The sequence below is a fragment of the Salvia splendens genome, chromosome 3, assembly GCF_004379255.2.
Source record: "Salvia splendens isolate huo1 chromosome 3, SspV2, whole genome shotgun sequence".
Lineage (NCBI taxonomy): Eukaryota > Viridiplantae > Streptophyta > Magnoliopsida > Lamiales > Lamiaceae > Salvia > Salvia splendens.
The window spans coordinates 28,326,286-28,345,358 of NC_056034.1; the positions used below are offsets into that span (position 1 = coordinate 28,326,286).

The window sequence follows — 19,073 nt, forward strand, 5'->3', positions numbered from 1 at the left end:
AATCTCATGAACCAAACATACTACATATTTAATCTCAGATACAATCTTGTAAACCAAACAATCATAAAACTTTGATATTATGGAATTCAAATTTAAGCTTCAATTTCAAATTTAATATTGGAACATAGTTTGTGTAGTCTCACAAACAATGGTGACATAAAACCATAAATAAAACACTAGGGAATTGTATAAGATAAAGGGTTTCAATCGGCTCTAACCGGACCTGATCCTCAAAATTATAAACATCAAATTGCACCAAATCTATCAAATGATTTTATTGATATGCTGTGTTGCCCATTTATACGAGGGTAATTATATAATTCATACAAAATATTTAGCATTTGTTTTATATTGATGCAAACATTTGAAGCTTGCATAAATGACAAACAGTTTTGATTGCATTTCATGTTAATACATTCTGGTAATGTACTTTAAATGTTGTTAAGAGCATCCACAACGGTGGTGGGAGTGAAGGCCGCCGTCCGTGCCAACGGCGAGGACGAGGACCGCCGGCGCTGCTCGATGCATCGAGCAGCGCCGTGCCAGCGAGCAGGCGACGTGGCGGCTTATGATTGGGCAACGGCATAGCCGTTGCCTTTGAATTATTTATTTTTTATTTTATTTTAAAAATCGTTTTTAAATTATATAAAATGATTAAAAAAAATTCCAAATCCCAAAAATATGGCCGTTTTTTCCAGTTTATTCTGAATTTTTTTGAGTTTTTTTTTTTTATTTTTTTTCCCCAAAATCATCTATAAATACACACATTCATCATCCATTTATCACATCAATTCATCTCCCATTCATCTCTCATTCTTAAAATTCTCATACAAACTATCAACACATTCATCCCTCATTCAAAACCTCAAATGGATTTCACCCATATTATGGCGGAAGCGGAACGCGAAGAACAAGAATACTACGAACAACATCGTGCCGCTTACGAAGCATATGTCGCGGCGAATACCCCCGCTCCTCCTCCTCAACGAACCAGATCAAATCGGCGCTACATCCATCGTGACCGGGAGAGAGCCCACGAAAGGCTCGTTGCCGACTACTTTGCCGACCAGCCGCAGTTTCCGGCAGATTACTCCAGGAGTCGTTTTCCCATGTCAAAGCACTTGTTCATGCGAATTGTCAACACATTGTCCGCACGTGTTGAATTCTTCCAAACAGGTCAAGATGCAGTCGGCCGGCAAAGTATCACGCCGTTGCAAAAGTGTACGTGTGCCATCCGACAACTCGCTATTGGGCAAACGGCCGACATCTTCGACGAGTATTTGCATATCGGTGAGTCCACTGGAATCCTTTGTCTAAAGAATTTTTGCGAGGGCTTTCGTTCAGCTTTCGGGGATGAATTCCTTCGGGCACCCAGCACCGATGATTGTCAACGGTTGTTGCGTCTTCACGAATCAGTCCATGGCTTCCCCGGAATGCTTGGCAGCATTGACTGCATGCATTGGAGGTGGAAGAATTGCCCGAATGCTTGGAGGGGGCAACACTTAAGCGGTCACAAAGGCGGCGGCCCAACACTTATCCTTGAGGCGGTCGCCGACTACCGCCTATGGATTTGGCATGCATATTTCGGCATTGCCGGAGCCAACAACGACTTGAACGTGCTCTATTCTTCACCACTCTTCAATGATGTGATGAATGGTGTAGCACCGGCGATCGACTTCACCATCAACGGAAATACATACCACATGAGTTACTATCTCGCCGATGGTATCTACCCAAGGTGGTCGACGTTCGTGAAGACGCTCCACAACCCGCACGACCCGAGGCGGGTTCTTTTTGCGCAGCATCAAGAGTCCGCGCGGAAAGACGTTGAAAGAGCCTTCGGGGTCCTTCAAGCCCGATTTAACATTGTGAAGGCCACGGCTCGGCTGTGGTACGTGAATAATATCGCCGACATCATGTTCACGTGTATTATCTTACACAACATGATTATAGCCGACGAAGGGCCAAGGGCGGCTAGCTTCTACGACGAGGATGAAGCCGGAAGCTCAACAGCGAAGTCTCCCCCACGCCGAGGTGAGCATACGACGGTTGGCCAGAGGATCGAGACAAGGCACACAATGCGCGATACCCGAACCCACATTCAGCTACAAGAAAACCTAATCAAACACATGTGGGCGAAATTCAGCAACGAGTAGTGATTTTTTTAATTTTTAGTATTTTAATTATGTAATTTTTAATTTTTAAGATTTTAATTATGTCATTTTTTATTTTATTTGTCATTTGTAATATTATTTATGTTTTTTTAATGAATTTTAGTATTATGAAAATGTTTATGTTTAATTGAATATTAAATTAATTGTGCTCGTCCTTGCGGAAGAGTACAGTTGTGGGTGTTGTGCTCTTGCCAGAGAGCAGGCATGAATAGTACCGCCCGGGCCTACAACAGTGCCGCTGGCAAGAGCACGGTTGTGGATGCTCTAACTCATTACCTATGTGACATACAAAACATTAAAAATGATAGTACATTTTTTTGTACCAATATAAAATAATGATAGGACTTTTTATACCAACATAAAATAATGACAAAATATTTTGTGCTCCACATAGATAGAGTTAACGGCTTATGAACAAAAGTGACGGAATGTACTAAAATGAAGTATGAACAAAACTTTTTGCACTATTCCTATGATTTATGTTAACTTCAAACGTTTTGTACTACCAATTTAAAACTAACGTGAAACATTCTATATGAGTTGCGTATTACCCATTCATATGGCAGATGCAAGTTTACTAGATTCAGAAGGGAAATTTACCAAAATGACCTTGGGTCCGTGCTACAAGTTTGGAATGACAATGCCCTTGGGATTTCAACTACTTCCCCTTCAAAATAATGAAATGAAACAGCATTCCCGAGCTAGGAAAGAGCAATTGCAAACGGCTTAGTTACAAGATCCTGTATGAGATTACACCTTCATTGGTCTCAATGCGCACCCTATTCATTCTTAAGAGCAGCAGCACATAAGATCTTGCTTTGTAGCCTGCCCATAAATATATAATGTAAGAGCCACCCATAATTTTTGGTGCGAGGAGAAGCAAATGTTAAAACTACAAGATATGGAACCACATACCTAGTCCCATCAATTCTATTTCATCTTGCTGAAAACTTTCGGCCTTTGATCCCAACCATGATTTCATTTTATCAACCGCAATTTGGAGATCCTGCATAACTTACACTTCACACTTCAGTCTCTCTCTACTTTATGGAATGAAGGGGAAAGACAAGTAACATGTGGCAACTACAAAGTCAAGTCCAAGGACATATGCATCTGATTCTAGGATTCCTTAAAATGACAAATGGAATTTGATAGAGATCTAATGGAGTCTCACCAACCAATACTATCACGTTACAAATCATAATATGCATGACTGCTTGATCTTGTTCTTGTAAGAGAATGCTCTATATACCGCTAAGTAGCTTCAGTCAAAGTGAAGATGTATGGTGAAGTGAAAATATATGTTGAACAGTGTCTAGAATTACTTCAAGTGGAGTGGCACAAAGGATCCGAGTGTTATGATACATCTAATAAACCATTCTCTAACGCTCACTGCCCTAACAAGACTCTGCAAGATTCTTGTATTTAATGTTAAAGACTGAACAAAAGACGAATGTTGTACCTCCCATGATGCCAAGCCTTTCATGATTTTAGGAAGGCTTTCATAATCATCTCTAGACACATTCAGGGAAAGCTTAGAATCTTCACATTGCTTCAGCTGATCTGTCCTTTCTTCTAAATTCATTATAAACAAGTAGCATATCATTTGTATCAAAGCTTCAACTAGATGTACTACATGGAAGGAAAGAAAGAAAGGAATAAAATTGGTAGATAGTAAACTTGCTAACCTTCTATCTCAAATTCAGATTCATACATCTCAACTTTAGTGTGAGCTTCACCACATACACAAAACAAAAATTAGTGCTTAGAAAGTGTAATAGTGGCCATGATATTTCTCAAGCACAATCCCTCACCTTGAGATGCTATTGCTGCAAGGCTACTATCTGAGATCCCAAATTTCTTCAAACTCATTGAATCATCAAGCCTACATTATATGTTAAGGAAGAAAAAGGAAAAATACCACAGAATCTGACAAATCAAAGAAATTACATGCTACTGAAATTGTACAATCAAATCAGAGGATACAAGGGGTCGTCTTCCACATCATCGCTCCTCCTCAATTCATCACCGCTTTCAGACGAAAAGGTGTCATCCACCACAGCTTCTTCATCAAAATCAACTAATACACCAATTGAAATATAATTAATTTAGAAAAAAAACAGAAGAATCGGAAAAGTGATGGAGACGAACGTGGGGCAATGTAGTTGGAGGAGGAACAGAGGTGATCCTGGAGGTCAGAAATGCCATTTCGATTCTTCTTCAAGACCTCATTGCAGTGCCCTAAGAGCTCCTCGAACGACACCGTGGCGAATGACATGGATTCCAGAATGTTGAGGTCATATCCGGCGGCGGAAACTCTCCGATTAACGCTTTGGATGAAGGTTGTTGAAGCGGAATCTAAGAATTAAAGGATGAATTAGCGTTAAACTGGATGGGAGCAGATTGTGCGGTGAGTGGTTAGTTAGTGAGTGAGTACCGAGGGGGATCGGGCGGCGGTCGACGGACTCTTTGAGTGCGGCGCAGCTAGTTTGGAGATGGTTGCAGAATTTCGCCAGCGTTGTGCACAATTTTCCGACTGATTCTTCCATCTTCTCTTCTCTCTCTCTCTCCCTCTCTCTCCCCTCTCTCTCTCTCACTCACGTATTTGAATTTACCTAATTAAATATGTTATAATATTAAATAAATAGCGCCTGTAGCTCAGTCGATAGAGGCAGAAAGTCGTAGGTTCCACTTTCCAGTCCACCCGCAACATTAATCATATTTATATCAGTTTTTCTATTTTCATTTTATTTTATTTTATTTTATTTTATTTTATTTTTTATTTGCGTTTTACCTCACCCTCCAACAATAAATTGAGGATTTATCATAGGATGGATTTAGATTTAGATTTGGATAAGGCGTTGAAGCACTACTTAATTGATTTGCCGTTTCTCCTTCAACCAATAATCGATAAGGGATTCGAGTTATCGTAAGATAGACATGAAACCAAGGTTGATCTTCTTTAACAAAAAACACAAACAAATAAAAACTTGGATTTGGAAAGAATAGGAGAATCATACTAAGATTTATTGGATAACAGGAATTATAAGACTTTTACATAGTAATCTACTGGTAAATGGGACACCAACATATAGACGGATGTAAAGCTAAAAAAAGGGTAAAGTTTTTACAAAATTCCCCAAACATTTAACCCAGTAAAATTCAAAGAAGATGATGCAACATTCAGATGTGCTGGAAACAATGGGGTTCACAGAGGCAATCAACGGCATGCATCAGCTTTCTCCTCGGGCCAACGGCATCCGCGCCCATGTCTTTGAGCTTCTGCATAGTAAGATTTGCCAGCTGAAATTTGCCAACCCTTCTCATCTGGAAAACCTTGATGAATCGTGCAAGGCCAAGAGAATCGAGCCAATTCTCCAATCCTCCTGCCTTCCTGAGCTTTTTCTCTAGATGCGATGCTCTCATCCTTTGATTTAGAAATGAGGTGCTATCAGCAAATATCTTCATTCCCTGCCTAGATCTCGGGATGCTCCACGGACTAATGTCATTCCCCTCCCTATGACCACAAAGTGGAGAATTGTCTGAGGTGGTTCTCTGATGGGATGAACTTGGTGGCTTTTCGAAATTTACATTGGGCACTTCTAGAGGAGGTTGAGGTTGAACAGCCTGTTCTTCAGATGACCTGGATTTATCCAGTTCATGAACTGATAGCTTCGCAGTGTTTGCTAACGAGCAGTGCAACTGGGAGTTGGTGGTGTTTCTTGGTGACTTGGAGTTAGTGATGCTTCTTGGCTTTTCTTGTAGCTGGCCATCTTCTACAGTGGGCATTTCTGAGTGCTTCTTATTAGGCATAGGAGGGATTATAATTGTTATTTTCTGCTTCTTGGCCACCATCCAATCTCCGTCATCAGGTGGATCAGCGTAGAGGAAACATTGATTTTGATGCTTCTTACGATGGATCTGTCTTTGTTTTGGCTTTACCATTAGTTGTATATCTGCATAAATCAATGCCTGAAAACAAAATCTAACTTTTAAGAAAGAGGATTTAGCAATTTGCAACATCACACAATCAGACTATATATGGTATTCGATATAAGAGGAATACAAGATACCACAAAGTTGATAACTTAAACTAAAAACAATTGTAAGTAAAAGAAAGAGAGATTAACTGCTAAATAGAAAAGAGACATGTAAGCATCTCTATATTGTCATCTGAATGAAAGAAGAGGGAAATCAATTCATCCAAGAGATGAGAAGGGAAGAAAAGGGAGAGCAGAAAGCACAATCTGCACATACAAGATTCATGTTCCCATCATAGAATTGCATAGCTCGCAACCTCAGTGGAATCCATAAGCAAGCAGACATACAACACTATAAAGGAAAAAGGGAAAATCGTATGAGCATTTTCCATTTTACCCCACAAAAATGACATTATAGAGACTGTTCCAATATTCTTTTGGTTGACAGTTTCGCTTTCAAATGAATATTTTAACAAGAGAAAGATACCCTTAAACTTTGTTTTTTAAATGTTGGTGGAAAAGTTGACAAATATAGCACTCTTCCAGCCAAGTCTACACAATCATAATTGAGATTTTCACTTCCTTGAATCTTTCATATTTGTTGGATCCTTCATAGATTCAGGCCATCACTATTACTAACCATTTGACACAGTGTTAAGTGATATGCTCTTTCCTTCTATCACATGTTGGAGAATTAAGTGTACCTGATATCTAACATACTCATTTAACATTTTCAATGCCAATCCATTATCAACTTGCTTTTCATCTCGAAATCACTCAACACATTTAAATATCACCAGAAACTAGAATCATTTGAAATACGAGATTTACTTGATTATCTTTCAGTTCAAAATAGTTATCTAAATCAAATGAAAACAGCCAACAATCTGCATATCGACTTTCAAAACTTTCCGTAATGACATGAATCATGAAAAGGAGTTTTTGAATTACGTGATCGATTTATCAACTAACAACTAAGAGCTTCTCTCGCAAAGATTTGTGGAATATAGCTACCACAATTCATCACCATAGTCCTAGCAATTGGGGAAAACAAGTTGGAGGTTTAAAATTTGTAATCCATTACCAGTTCTCTGCTAGTTGAAGCCCACTCAGCGATGAACAAAATCCTAAATCAATCTAAACTCGAGGATTACATACTTTGTTGCATGCATAACTATAGCCATATGATCACATGCATGCAACAATATCACAATGCGCATGCATGGTAAGGAGTTAGTTGAGAAGGTGATGACGTGGAGTTAGTTAAGAAGTTGCCAGCCAATGAGTTAGAACTATGACGTGTTACGACCAATAGTAGTGAAGCACGTGGATGTTAGTTACTTCTTTGAGGAGATTGAGCTAAGAAAACAGAGTATAAATAGTGTTGTTGCTCTTTCTTTTTCTTTGTCGATAAGATTGTTGTGTAATCGTGAGCTTAGGTCGTGGACCGAGAGTTCCCTTTGTTCTTGCTTTCTATCGTGTAATTCTCATTGTTCATTCAATAAAAACGTTCCTCTTTGATCATTCAAGTGTTGAAATCGCGTAATATCGCTGAGCTCGAGTGCCTGCGAGCTAAGATAGGGATGTTGCGGGGAAAGGTCGTAACAATTGGTATCAGAGCAATCGATCTCCGGACGTTGGAACGGTGACTCGAGGCGCAGAAATGGAGAAGAAAATGATGGAGGCAATGGAGCAGAAAATGCAGGAGATGCGAGAAGAACATAAGATTGAAATGATGCAGCTCTCGCAATCTATTGCTGCACTTAATTTGCAGAATCAAAGGAATAAGGAAATGGAGACTGGTGAAGGTAGTAATAGAGCTAATCGGTATGAAAATGGAACCGATTGGGGAAGATCTAAGCGCTATGAATTTCCAAAGTTTGACGGTGACGGCTATGAAGGATGGATGATGCAAGCTGAGTATTTCTTCCAAGTAGCTAAAGTACCAGAGGAAGAGAAGGTTAGGGTGGCTGCAATCCACCTAGAAGGAAAGGCATTACAGTGGCATCGAGGTTTTGAGAGCTTACATGGAGATATGGCGTATGCGGATTGGTCGTGCTATAGCTCCTCCTTGGCTGCTCGCTTTGGTGCTCACGCATATGAAGATCCATTGGCTGATCTCAGGAACCTCAAACAAAAAGGTACGCTACAAGATTACATGGATACTTTTGATGAATTATATCCTAGAGCTGGAATTAGAGAGGATCAAGCCTTGAGCTTCTTTTTATCTGGATTAATTGATGAGCTACAAATGCCTGTGCGTATGTTTAGACCTAAGGCATTATCTGAAGCTTACTCTCTAGCTAAACTACAAGAGCTGACTGTAAGAGCTTTAGATGTTAAGACTAAGATGAATCAGAGCCAAGTTCAGTCGAGCAGTAGCTACTACTCCAATAGTAAACCTATGTCTGTGACTGCTACTAATAAGGTTGGAACCTTGAGTAATTGGAGTGGAGGTAATAAGGATGGTAATAAGTATGGAGGAGTTAGAGCTAGTGCAAACTTAACTCCTAAAGAAATGGATGAGAAGAGAGCAAGAAAAGAATGCTTTTGGTGCACTGAGAAGTTTACTCCAAATCATCAGTGCAGCAAAAGGAAATCGTATGTGGTGCAGCTGCTTGAAGTAGGAGAGGCAGAGGAGAAGGCAGAAGAGGAAAGTGATGAAGAAGAGACAGAGGAGAAGTCTGAGCTGCAACTCTCCTTACATGCTGTGTGGGGAAAAGATGGACCTCAAGTTATGAGGATTCGAGGAAAATGTCAAAAGAAAGTCTTAAGAATATTGATAGACACTGGAAGCACTCATAATTTTTTAAGTGCTAGGGTGGCACAAAAGCTTAATTGCCAGTTGCTTCCCGTTAATTCAAGAGCTGTGGAAGTAGCTAATGGGCAGATCCTACAGTGCAATCAGAAGTGTAGTAGATTGCAGTGGGAGATGCAGGGATCAAAATTCCAAGGGGAAGTTTATCTCATAACTCTAGAAACATATGATCTCATACTAGGTGGGGATGTTAGGATTGGTATACTGAAAAGCATATTTCGAGCATGTTGCACGGATAGAATTGCTTGTATACAATAAGCTCTACAATCCACTTTTAACCCAAGGCGAGAAGAATTAATTTTATTGCATTGGTGTTTGCTTATGCATTTATAAGATGTTTCTCAAACATTTAAATGTATAAGAAGCAAATAAGTCTAATTCTTCTACATAGTAGACTGGTCGTGAACGACGTTCACAGAAGGTGACACAGTCAGTTCTTTGTAGATGAGAAATAGAATTTCACAACCTAGATAGGCTTTGGCTACCTATCGTGAAAGGTTGCAGTGTCAGTCCGCATGTTTCCTTACCTTAGGAAATAAACGACACTGGTGTGGTATAGCACTGAAGGATCTAACAGTTGAGATAAGTCTTTCTTGCTATTTACTGAAAGACGAGGTCTCAGTGATTGTTATTTCTTAATCATTGTTGGCATAACATTGAGCATACGATATTGATTATGCACTACTTTGATTTATCAAATGGTGCGGATTTTTCGCAATCCAAGAATCCTGATATCTTGAGTAGTGGTGATCTATGTCTAGAGGTGCTAGTATTGTTATTGCAATGAATCGTGTGCTGGGTGAGTCCAGTTTGATAATATCCTCAAAAGGTGTTCGAAAAAGGTTTTATTATTCAGAAACCCGGCCGGTTGGAATTTATTCCAGAATAATAAATAAAGATTTTGAACTAGACAACTCTTGGAAAAGATATTAATTAATTAAAGTCAAATAGCAGACTTAAATTAATTAATGGATATTTATATCTTAAACACAGGAAATAATAAATTAAAGAGGTAAAGCCCGGATTACTCGTAATTTGGGATTGGACGTGCAGTCAATATTATTTTACTGTAGTGGCTGATAATAATAGTCTGTCGGACTTGTATTAAATTAGGGCTCAATTTAATTAGTAAAAGTCCAACGGGTTTGGCCCAAGTCCAACCTCCATGGATCCCTAATCTGGCCCATCATAACTCTATATAAAAAGAGATTAGAAAGGAGATTTAATAATAATTAACTCAAAAATTTCGTTCTCCCCTCTGGGAGTGGACGAAAAAATCAGTTCTTCACAGAACTAGAGTTCTGTCTCCTTTCTAATCAAGCCATTTTCGATTCTGACAAGCTTTGCCCACCCAAAGGTCATTATCTGAGTTCGGGATACAGATTAGAAGATTCGTGGTTGAGTACGAAGAACATCACGTGGAGAAGGCGCAAGCAATCGTCGATTCTTTGGAGAATCATATCGGTAACCCTAAACCGTAGGAATTCATGAACTAGGGTTTCGATTCCTTATTTGTGAATTATATGTGTTCTAGCATGCAATTGATTGTTTAACATGAGATAAATTGATCTCATAATCTGTCAAATAGATCCATATGTATGATTTATTTGTGAATGCATGACTTCCGCTGTGCAAGGGGCATCAAACCCCAGCAATTGGTATCAGAGCCAATTTTTTGGCTCTGATTATGTGGATTAATTTCATGTTATGTGAATTGCTTGAATGCATGTTGTTGTTCGTTACTTCTTTTATTTACATAATTGTACGAATGAACAAATCCTCGACGCCTAGGGAAAGGGCTGCGTGGAGCATTAATTCTCGCCTCGTATGTAATCAATTCCTACGTGAATGTTGAGATACTTGTTATATTTGCTTTCATGATGTTGGCAATGATTATATACATGAAATCTCATTGAGTAATGATTACATTCCTTGGTTATATTTTCAATTCGTACCTTGTACGTGATTTTGAATTAAACATCACCGCTCGTTCGTCGCTTTGAGTGGGAGCCCTGCGTGGGCAGTTTCCCAGACTCGAGATGGACAGCGTTGGGGAAACAACGGCGCAGCAGCCGCTGCGAAGCCGCCGTCGCAGCAGCAGCGCCGGAGGCGAGAGCTGGGCTATTCCGTATAGCAGCGCCGGTGGCTGCAGAGACGACGACGACGTAGCAGCGGTAATCAGGCAGCAACTGCAGTGACAACGCAGCAGCGGCAGTCCAAACTCCGGGGATGCGAGCGCTGTCCAAGATGCAGTTACGGTAGAGTTGCGGGCAGCAAGAGGTGGCTGCGGTTCAGTGGGAGTACAACAACGCTGAATTAGGGTTTTTCCCTATGAAGACTTTCCAAAATTGAATTATAGTTTCCTAACCCTAATTTTGGAAATAATTCAGGATATAATTTAGAATAAGTTTTGAATATATCAATTTAATTGGATGGTCTAAAATTTAATTTTTAATTAAATTATGGATTAATTGGAAATTTATCTTTATTTTATGGATTTAGAAAGATTAAATTCTATCTAGATGAATCCTAGATAAATTCAGATAATACTAATTAATTTTATTTTATCTTATGGATTTACGTAGGATTTAATTCTATGTAAATAAATCCTAGATAGACTAGATAAATAATTAATTAAATTTGGATTTTATCCTTATTTTATGGATTTAGATATATTTAATTATATCTAGAGAAATCCTAGATAAATTTGGATGAATAATTAAATTTATTTCTGTCATATGGATTTAGATAGATTTTATTCTATCTTGTTGAATCCTTGATTGACTAAGATAAATATTAATTAAGTTTATCCATATCTTGTAGATATTGATAAATCTATATCTATCTAGAATATATCTTAGTAGATTTGGATAATTAAAATCCATGTTTATCTTTATCTTGTGGATATTTATAGAATTAATTCTATTTAGAAAATATCCTAGTAGATTTAGATAATTAAATGTATCTCTATCTTATAGATATTGATAGATTTACATCTATCTAGAATATATCTAAGAAGATTTAGATAATTGTTAATCCAGTATTATAATTATCTTTTGGATTTAAGATAGATTTAGTTTTATGTAGTTAAATCCTAGTTGAATTAATTAATATTAATTCTAGTTTATCCTAATTTTATGGATATAAATAGATTTATTTCTATTTAGAAAATATCCTAGATAAATTTGGATAAAGATAATACAAGATAATCCTAATCTAATTGGATTTTGATAAAATTAATTTTATCTAGAATAAATCCTAATAGATATGATATATTCTAGTTTCTTATTCTAAATAATCTAAGATTTTCTTAAATCTTGGAGTGATTGGATTTTATCTTTAACTTATGGATTTGGATAGATTTGTTTCTATCTTGAAAATATCCTAGTATGATTTAGATAATGATAATCCAAGGTCAGTCTTATCTTGAATTTTAGGATTTGATTTTATCCCTGTAAAATCTAGAATAATCCTAAGAGGATTTAGATAGATTTCCTTCTATCTAGATAAATCCTAAATTAATTTGGATAGTCATTATCCAAATAAATCGTATCAAATTCGAAAATCCTATTTTGGATAAGATAAGGAATTAATTATTTATTTAAATCTCCCTAGATTTATTAAATAATTTCAATAATTATCCAGTGTGATTAATCACCATGAATTAAATGGATTTATCTATTTATTTGGGGTTAATCTGTTTTAAGTGGATTATCTGCCTTGTCTGCTTGTGTGATAATTATGCAAAAACCATGTTTAAAATGACTAAGCGATAATTACAACAATGTGTTGGATATGGTCTCCATAAATTGGTCTATTTATGAAGCAGTTTCTAATATTATCGCGACCCACCTTAGTGGGAGCAATAATCCTACGAAATAGCAAGTTCATAAGATTAGACTTCTTAATAGTAAATTGTTTAAACTAGAAGCATGTTTCTAATATTATCGCGACCCACCCTAGTGGGAGCCATAATCCTGTGAAATTGCAAGTTCATATGTTTAAAACATATTTATAAGATAGCTATGGAATTTTGTTAGTGGCGTACGACCTTCCCTAGAAGGAGTATCAAAACAGAAACGAAATTCCAAGATGCAAATATTTATGGTAAAAGCTTAGGCAATATTTGGCGGCCATGCCACCGTAGTGGTCTCTGGACTATTCGTCGGTATTGTGACCAGGAAATTGTTGGAATCCGAATTTGTATGACCTCCCTAGAGGCGTACTTATTTTGGTTTTCACGGTTGCGAGATACATAAATTGTTTTGTGGTTGTTTGCGATTATGTATTAAGCATAGTATGTGATAAATAGTTTTATTTCTTCTCAGTCAAATTCTTAATAATGTCTGCGAACCTTAAAGAAATCAAACTCGAAGGCCAAAATTATGTAGACTGGAAATATTAAATGGATAAGATTCTCATTGCTTAAAACTTAAAGTTTGTACTCACCAGTTCATGTCCTCCATTTCCTCGACAAAATTCTATAAAGAAAATCCAAGAATGCATTTCATGCATGTACTTGACAAGTTCTTTGAGATAGAAGGTCAAACTACTTTCTTTTAAGTAGTAACACACGTCTTGGTTTATACCGATGATAAAGGGATATCCAATGAGGACGTTGTCCAGATTCTATTGGAACATCCAAAAGAGATAGAATGTTTTGATGAATCTTCTGATTCAGTTAACTCAGTTCATCGCCAAATGTAATAGGAAGTGATTATTTGAAGGTTGTTACTGAAAAGTTGGAAACCTTCGACATTGTACTCACTTTATTACTTTTGGAGGAAGATAACATGATAGTTGACGAATTCATTAAGGCTGCATCTTTCCTATGTCTTAGTTCAATCGAACAGAAGACTAGCAATGGAAAGAGGGAAGAGCTGAATTGTCATCAATGAAAGCAAGAAATGCAAGAAATATTTGGTGAAAAGGCAAAGAGAAGATGCATTGTAAGTCGGATTGACCTCTTATATAGAAGGACAATGGCTTAGATAACAATGCAACTTCTAAAGGAGAAATCTACATCCAGTTGGGCAGTTGTTGCACTGGGAGCTATTTATTTATGCTCACTTTATTGTTTTGTTTTGATGTTAGAGATTTAGTTTTATTGGTACAGTCTTGTTTAGAATGAATTTATATTCAGTTTCTAAACTCATTTATGATTCTACGATGTTCAATTTCATTTTATAATGCTTGCATTATTGAGAAATGTGGATCGAATATCTATCATAGTACCATAGAAAAATAAATTATACATCATAGTATCTAAACAATATAATTGCAAAAAGATTGAGCTTAACACGACAGTTCAACTTCTTAAACAATGAATGATAAAGTATTTATGGTACTTAAACATAAGGCCAAGAAAATACTTAGTAATTGTTCAAACTGATTATGTCTAACTCAAGTGACTATCGAGATTTTAACAACTTGTTTGTTGAATAGCTTGAAGGTCAAGTAAGTCTGGTTGATGCACTACAAGTTAGAATCATTTGGTGGTTTAAGGGATTCAGAATACTTATAGAGATGCAACATAGAAAGACTAGTAAGTCTCAATGGTTTGCACCATAGGAGACGAGCAAATGAGTTAAGATCAGTAGTGGGAGTTAAATCCTAGTTGACTACTCCAAGCATTCTTCTAAAGAATATGATAGTCATATAAGAAGATATCGAAGTCTCTCGAAGACAAGTTCGATAAGTGAACAGTTTTACTCAATAACACCTTATCATTGATGGGATACGTTGGAAATAACGAGTTATACCTTAAAGAAACTACCATAACATCAGTACCTTCTACAACACACGAGTTGTGGACTAGAGGTAAGTTTAGTCCAGCACATCTCAAGGTGTGGAGTTATTCCAAGACATGTTTTGGAAAAGGTATCCAAGTAATTGGAGTTGTGTACTGAGGTATGTTTTAAGGTTGTCCCAAATGATAGCAAAGGTACATGTTCTATAATCTTCACGGCAAGATATGTGTTTGTTTCCACGAATACTAGATTCTTTGATGAAGATTATGAGGAGAACTACAAGTCTAACAAACATGATAATTCTCAAGATAATGAGAATATCTATTTTCCATCTTAATCAAGAAATCATACCATTAGAAACTTATGCACTAAAAAAAATCAACGTTTGTACCTAAGATTGTAAGAGTCGTGTCGTAGTGGGAGCGTTCTTTGCGAACATAATAAGTTCATGGGCCTAAGAGAGTCTTTAGACTCAGTCTTAGACCAACTTGAACATAATCCCTGCAACTACAAGGACGCAATGACTTATTCAGATAATCATTCTTGATAAGATGATAGATTCTGAATAACAATCTTAAATAGACAAGAATGTTTGCAAGACTTGCAATACTACCCACAGACTAGTTCAGTCAGTGGGAGCTAGTGGACCTGCAAGTGTAAGCATGGGTCTCAAAAGGCTAGAATAATGGCAAAGGGTTATACCCAGAGAGAATTATATTCTCGCCTGCCATTTTTGCCTAAGTCGATCTGTATATTGTCTATTGTAGCCTACATAAATTAGGATGTATGTACTATGATTGTCAAGACAGTTTTCTTTAAGTAGAAGTCTTGAGGAGATCATCTGCATGGAACATCTTAATGGTTATGTAATACAAGGCAAGAAAGTTGAAAGTGCACTATATATGGTATTCTTGGTACTCTACGATGATGACATCTATAACAGTTGAAAAACAACTAAGAGGGTTATCTAGCGTAGGAAACTGGTCGTCTACCCAGTTTAAGGATGATGGATTTAAGATAATCTAGTTACATTCTAAGCATCTATGTCATTAGATTGCTAGAAAAAGAATGTTATGTTTCTTAAAGAATCCTACATCTACACAATACTTAGACACTTTAGCATTGAAAATTCCAAGAAAAGGTTTTACTTTTCTAGATGGAATTATCTTGTCTCTAGTAAGTGTTTTACGACACTGAATGAGATCAAGAGGAATGAGACAAGTTCCGTAATTGGAAGTTCCAATTATGCTATGATGTGTATTAAGTTAGATATTAGCTTTGTCGTTGGCATAGAAGCATGATATCATTTTAACCATGGCCAAGGACATTGGATTGGTAAAGAATATACTACAGTACTTGAAAAAGACTAAACGGTATGCTCTAGTTTACCAGACATTCATGTTATGTCCTTTAGGTTACATCGACTCGATTTTATAATTGATCGGTGATCGAGTCATCCTCTGACTATGTGTTCACTTTAGGAGTTGAATACTGAGACATGAAGGAGTGTTGATCAAATCATAGACTCTATCATGAAAATTACAAGTGTGGTTTCATCGGAAACTACTAAGGTAGTTGTTCATCTCAATAACTTTCTAATAGCTTTGATCGTGATTCCGAGAATGCCTATAAGTATTATATTTTGTTATGATTACTCTAGCCATGTGTCTAACTCGAGGGAAACACGATCTGATAAAGCTAAGCAATCACATAGAGAAGAGGAAGTATGAAATTAATTAAGGATTAAGTGCGCAGCAAGACGTTATGGTTTCCAAGATATCATCAGAGAACAACCAGGCAGAATTTTTCACAAAATGCCTATATGGCGACATGTTTTACACATGAGGTGAAAAGTACGGTAGTTCGATGTATCATGGCCTGAGACCTGCTTAGAGTATAAGTGGGAGAGTTTTGGCAGTGGGTATACTCGAAAGCATGATTTTGAGTATAAGTGGGAGATTGTTAGGATTGGTATACTGAAAAGCATATTTCGAGCATGTTGCACGGATAGAATTGCTTGTATACAATGAACTCTACAATCCACTTTTAACCCAAGGCGAGAAGAATTAATTTTATTGCATTGGTGTTTGCTTATGCATTTATAAGATGTTTCTCAAACATTTAAATGTATAAGAAGCAAATAAGTCTAATTCTTCTACATAGTAGACTGGTCGTGAACGACGTTCACAGAAGGTGACACAGTCAGTTCTTTGTAGATGAGAAATAGAATTTCACAACCTAGATAGGCTTTGGCTACCTATCGTGAAAGGTTGCAGTGTCAGTCCGCATGTTTCCTTACCTTAGGAAATAAACGACACTGGTGTGGTATAGCACTGAAGGATCTAACAGTTGAGATAAGTCTTTCTTGCTATTTACTGAAAGACGAGGTCTCGGTGATTGTTATTTCTTAATCATTGTTGACATAACATTGAGCATACGATATTGATTATGCACTACTTTGATTTATCAAATGGTGCGGATTTTTCGCAATCCAAGAATCCTGATATCTTGAGTAGTGGTGATCTATGTCTAGAGGTGCTAGTATTGTTATTGCAATGAATCGTGTGCTGGGTGAGTCCAGTTTGATAATATCCTCAAAAGGTGTTCGAAAAAGGTTTTATTATTCAGAAACCCGGCCGGTTGGAATTTATTCCAGAATAATAAATAAAGATTTTGAACTAGACAACTCTTGGAAAAGATATTAATTAATTAAAGTCAAATAGCAGACTTAAATTAATTAATGGATATTTATATCTTAAACACAGGAAATAATAAATTAAAGAGGTAAAGCCCGGATTACTCGTAATTTGGGATTGGACGGGCAGTCAATATTATTTTACTGTAGTGGCTGATAATAATAGTCTGTCGGACTTGTATTAAATTGGGGCTCAATTTAATTAGTAAAAGTCCAACTGGTTTGGCCCAAGTCCAACCTCCATGGATCCCTAATCTGGCCCATCATAACTCTATATAAAAAGAGATTAGAAAGGAGATTTAATAATAATTAACTCAAAAATTTCGTGCTCCCCTCTGGGAGTGGACGAAAAAATCAGTTCTTCACAGAACTAGAGTTATGTCTCCTTTCTAATCAAGCCCTTTTCGATTCTGACAAGCTTTGCCCACCCAAAGGTCATTATCTGAGTTCGGGATACAGATTAGAAGATTCGTGGTTGAGTACGAAGAACATCACGTGGAGAAGGCGCAAGCAATCGTCGATTCTTTGGAGAATCATATCGGTAACCCTAAACCGTAGGAATTCATGAACTAGGGTTTTGATTCCTTATTTGTGAATTATATGTGTTCTAGCATGCAATTGATTGTTTAACATGAGATAAATTGATCCCATAATCTGTCAAATAGATCCATATGTATGATTTATTTGTGAATGCATGACTTCCGCTGTGCAAGGGGCATCAAACCCCAGCAGGGGAATGGTTGTCCACTTTGGGTGAGATTAAGTGGAACTTTAATAATCTCGGCATGGTTTTTAATATCAATGGTGAGGAAGTGAAGCTGCAAGGGGAAAGATGGTTACCAAAATCTGATCAGTTAAACTTTTTACATATATTGAATCCTGATGATGAAGATGTGAATGAGAGGAAATGGAATCAGTGGATACCCTCAGTAGGAGTGGATGCAGGCTTCTGCTATGAGATTAGTGTGGAGGAAATTTGGCCGAATCTTAATTTGATTCTTAAGGAATTTGCTGATATATTTGAGGAACCTAGAACACTGCCTCTACAAAGAAAGCAAGATCACAAAATTATTTTAAAGGAAGGTGCTGATGCAGTTAATATGAGGCCTTATAAGTATGCTGCACACCAAAAAGATATCATTGAAACTATGATAGATGAGATGCTTAAAGCTAGAATCATCAGGCACAGTGAGAGCTCCTTTGCAAGTTCTATTGTGCTAGTAAAGAAGAAGGACTCATCTTGGAGAATGTGTGTTGACTACAGAGCCTTGAATGCCATAACTGTTAAGGATAAGTATCCTATTCCTGTGATTGAAGAGCTATTAGATGAGTTGGGAAGAGCAGCCTGGTTCTATTGTTACGACCTTTCCCCGCAACTTCCCTATCTTAGCTCGCAGGCACTCGAGCTCAGCGATATTACGCGATTTCAACACTTGAATGATCAAAGAGGAACGTTTTTATTGAATGAACAATGAGAATTACACGATAGAAAGCAAGAACAAAGGGAACTCTCGGTCCACGACCTAAGCTCACGATTACACAACAATCTTATCGACAAAGAAAAAGAAAGAGCAACAACACTATTTATACTCTGTTTTCTTAGCTCAATCTCCTCAAAGAAGTAACTAACATCCACGTGCTTCACTACTATTGGTC

General features: G+C 37.2%; 3 protein-coding genes across 4 annotated transcripts; 1 reads left to right on the top strand and 2 right to left on the bottom strand.

Annotated features, from left to right (window-relative positions):
• Positions 1 to 2,502: 2,502 nt before the first annotated feature.
• Positions 2,503 to 4,783, bottom strand: LOC121793618. Its single transcript, XM_042191651.1, has 8 exons — positions 4,612 to 4,783; positions 4,326 to 4,532; positions 4,161 to 4,254; positions 3,989 to 4,059; positions 3,863 to 3,907; positions 3,637 to 3,749; positions 3,090 to 3,180; positions 2,503 to 2,999 (listed from the first exon to the last, which is right to left on the bottom strand). Exons 1-8 carry the CDS (start codon positions 4,721 to 4,723, stop codon positions 2,905 to 2,907), a joined length of 828 nt encoding a protein of 275 aa, XP_042047585.1. The 5' UTR covers positions 4,724 to 4,783; the 3' UTR covers positions 2,503 to 2,904.
• A 411-nt stretch (positions 4,784 to 5,194) lies between these two features.
• On the bottom strand, positions 5,195 to 6,488 carry LOC121794680. Of its 2 annotated transcripts, none has more exons than XM_042192958.1 (2): positions 6,432 to 6,488; positions 5,195 to 6,146 (listed from the first exon to the last, which is right to left on the bottom strand). In XM_042192958.1, the coding sequence occupies exons 1-2, from the start codon at positions 6,459 to 6,461 to the stop codon at positions 5,358 to 5,360; spliced, it is 819 nt and encodes a 272-aa protein (XP_042048892.1). In that variant the 5' UTR covers positions 6,462 to 6,488; the 3' UTR covers positions 5,195 to 5,357. The 2 variants fall into 2 exon arrangements, with proteins under 2 accessions (XP_042048892.1, XP_042048893.1); XM_042192959.1 differs by having other exon boundaries at positions 6,305 to 6,487.
• A 1,329-nt stretch (positions 6,489 to 7,817) lies between these two features.
• On the top strand, positions 7,818 to 18,892 carry LOC121796828. Its single transcript, XM_042195604.1, has 2 exons — positions 7,818 to 9,171; positions 18,309 to 18,892. Exons 1-2 carry the CDS (start codon positions 7,818 to 7,820, stop codon positions 18,890 to 18,892), a joined length of 1,938 nt encoding a protein of 645 aa, XP_042051538.1.
• Positions 18,893 to 19,073: the final 181 nt, after the last annotated feature.

Coding starts and splice junctions, on each gene's coding strand:
- LOC121796828 (XM_042195604.1), top strand. CDS start 7,818: ATGGAGAAGAAAATGATGGAGGCAATGGAGCAGAAAATGCAGGAGATG. Junction 9,172..18,308: donor AGGTGGGGATGTTAGGATTG/GTATACTGAAAA, acceptor CTGATGATGAAG/ATGTGAATGAGAGGAAATGG.
- LOC121794680 (XM_042192958.1), bottom strand. CDS start 6,461: ATGCAATTCTATGATGGGAACATGAATCTT. Junction 6,147..6,431: donor ATGATGGGAACATGAATCTT/GTATGTGCAGAT, acceptor TTTTGTTTTCAG/GCATTGATTTATGCAGATAT.
- LOC121793618 (XM_042191651.1), bottom strand. CDS start 4,723: ATGGAAGAATCAGTCGGAAAATTGTGCACAACGCTGGCGAAATTCTGC. Junction 4,533..4,611: donor CCGCCGCCCGATCCCCCTCG/GTACTCACTCAC, acceptor TTTAATTCTTAG/ATTCCGCTTCAACAACCTTC. Junction 4,060..4,160: donor GATGTGGAAGACGACCCCTT/GTATCCTCTGAT, acceptor CATATAATGTAG/GCTTGATGATTCAATGAGTT.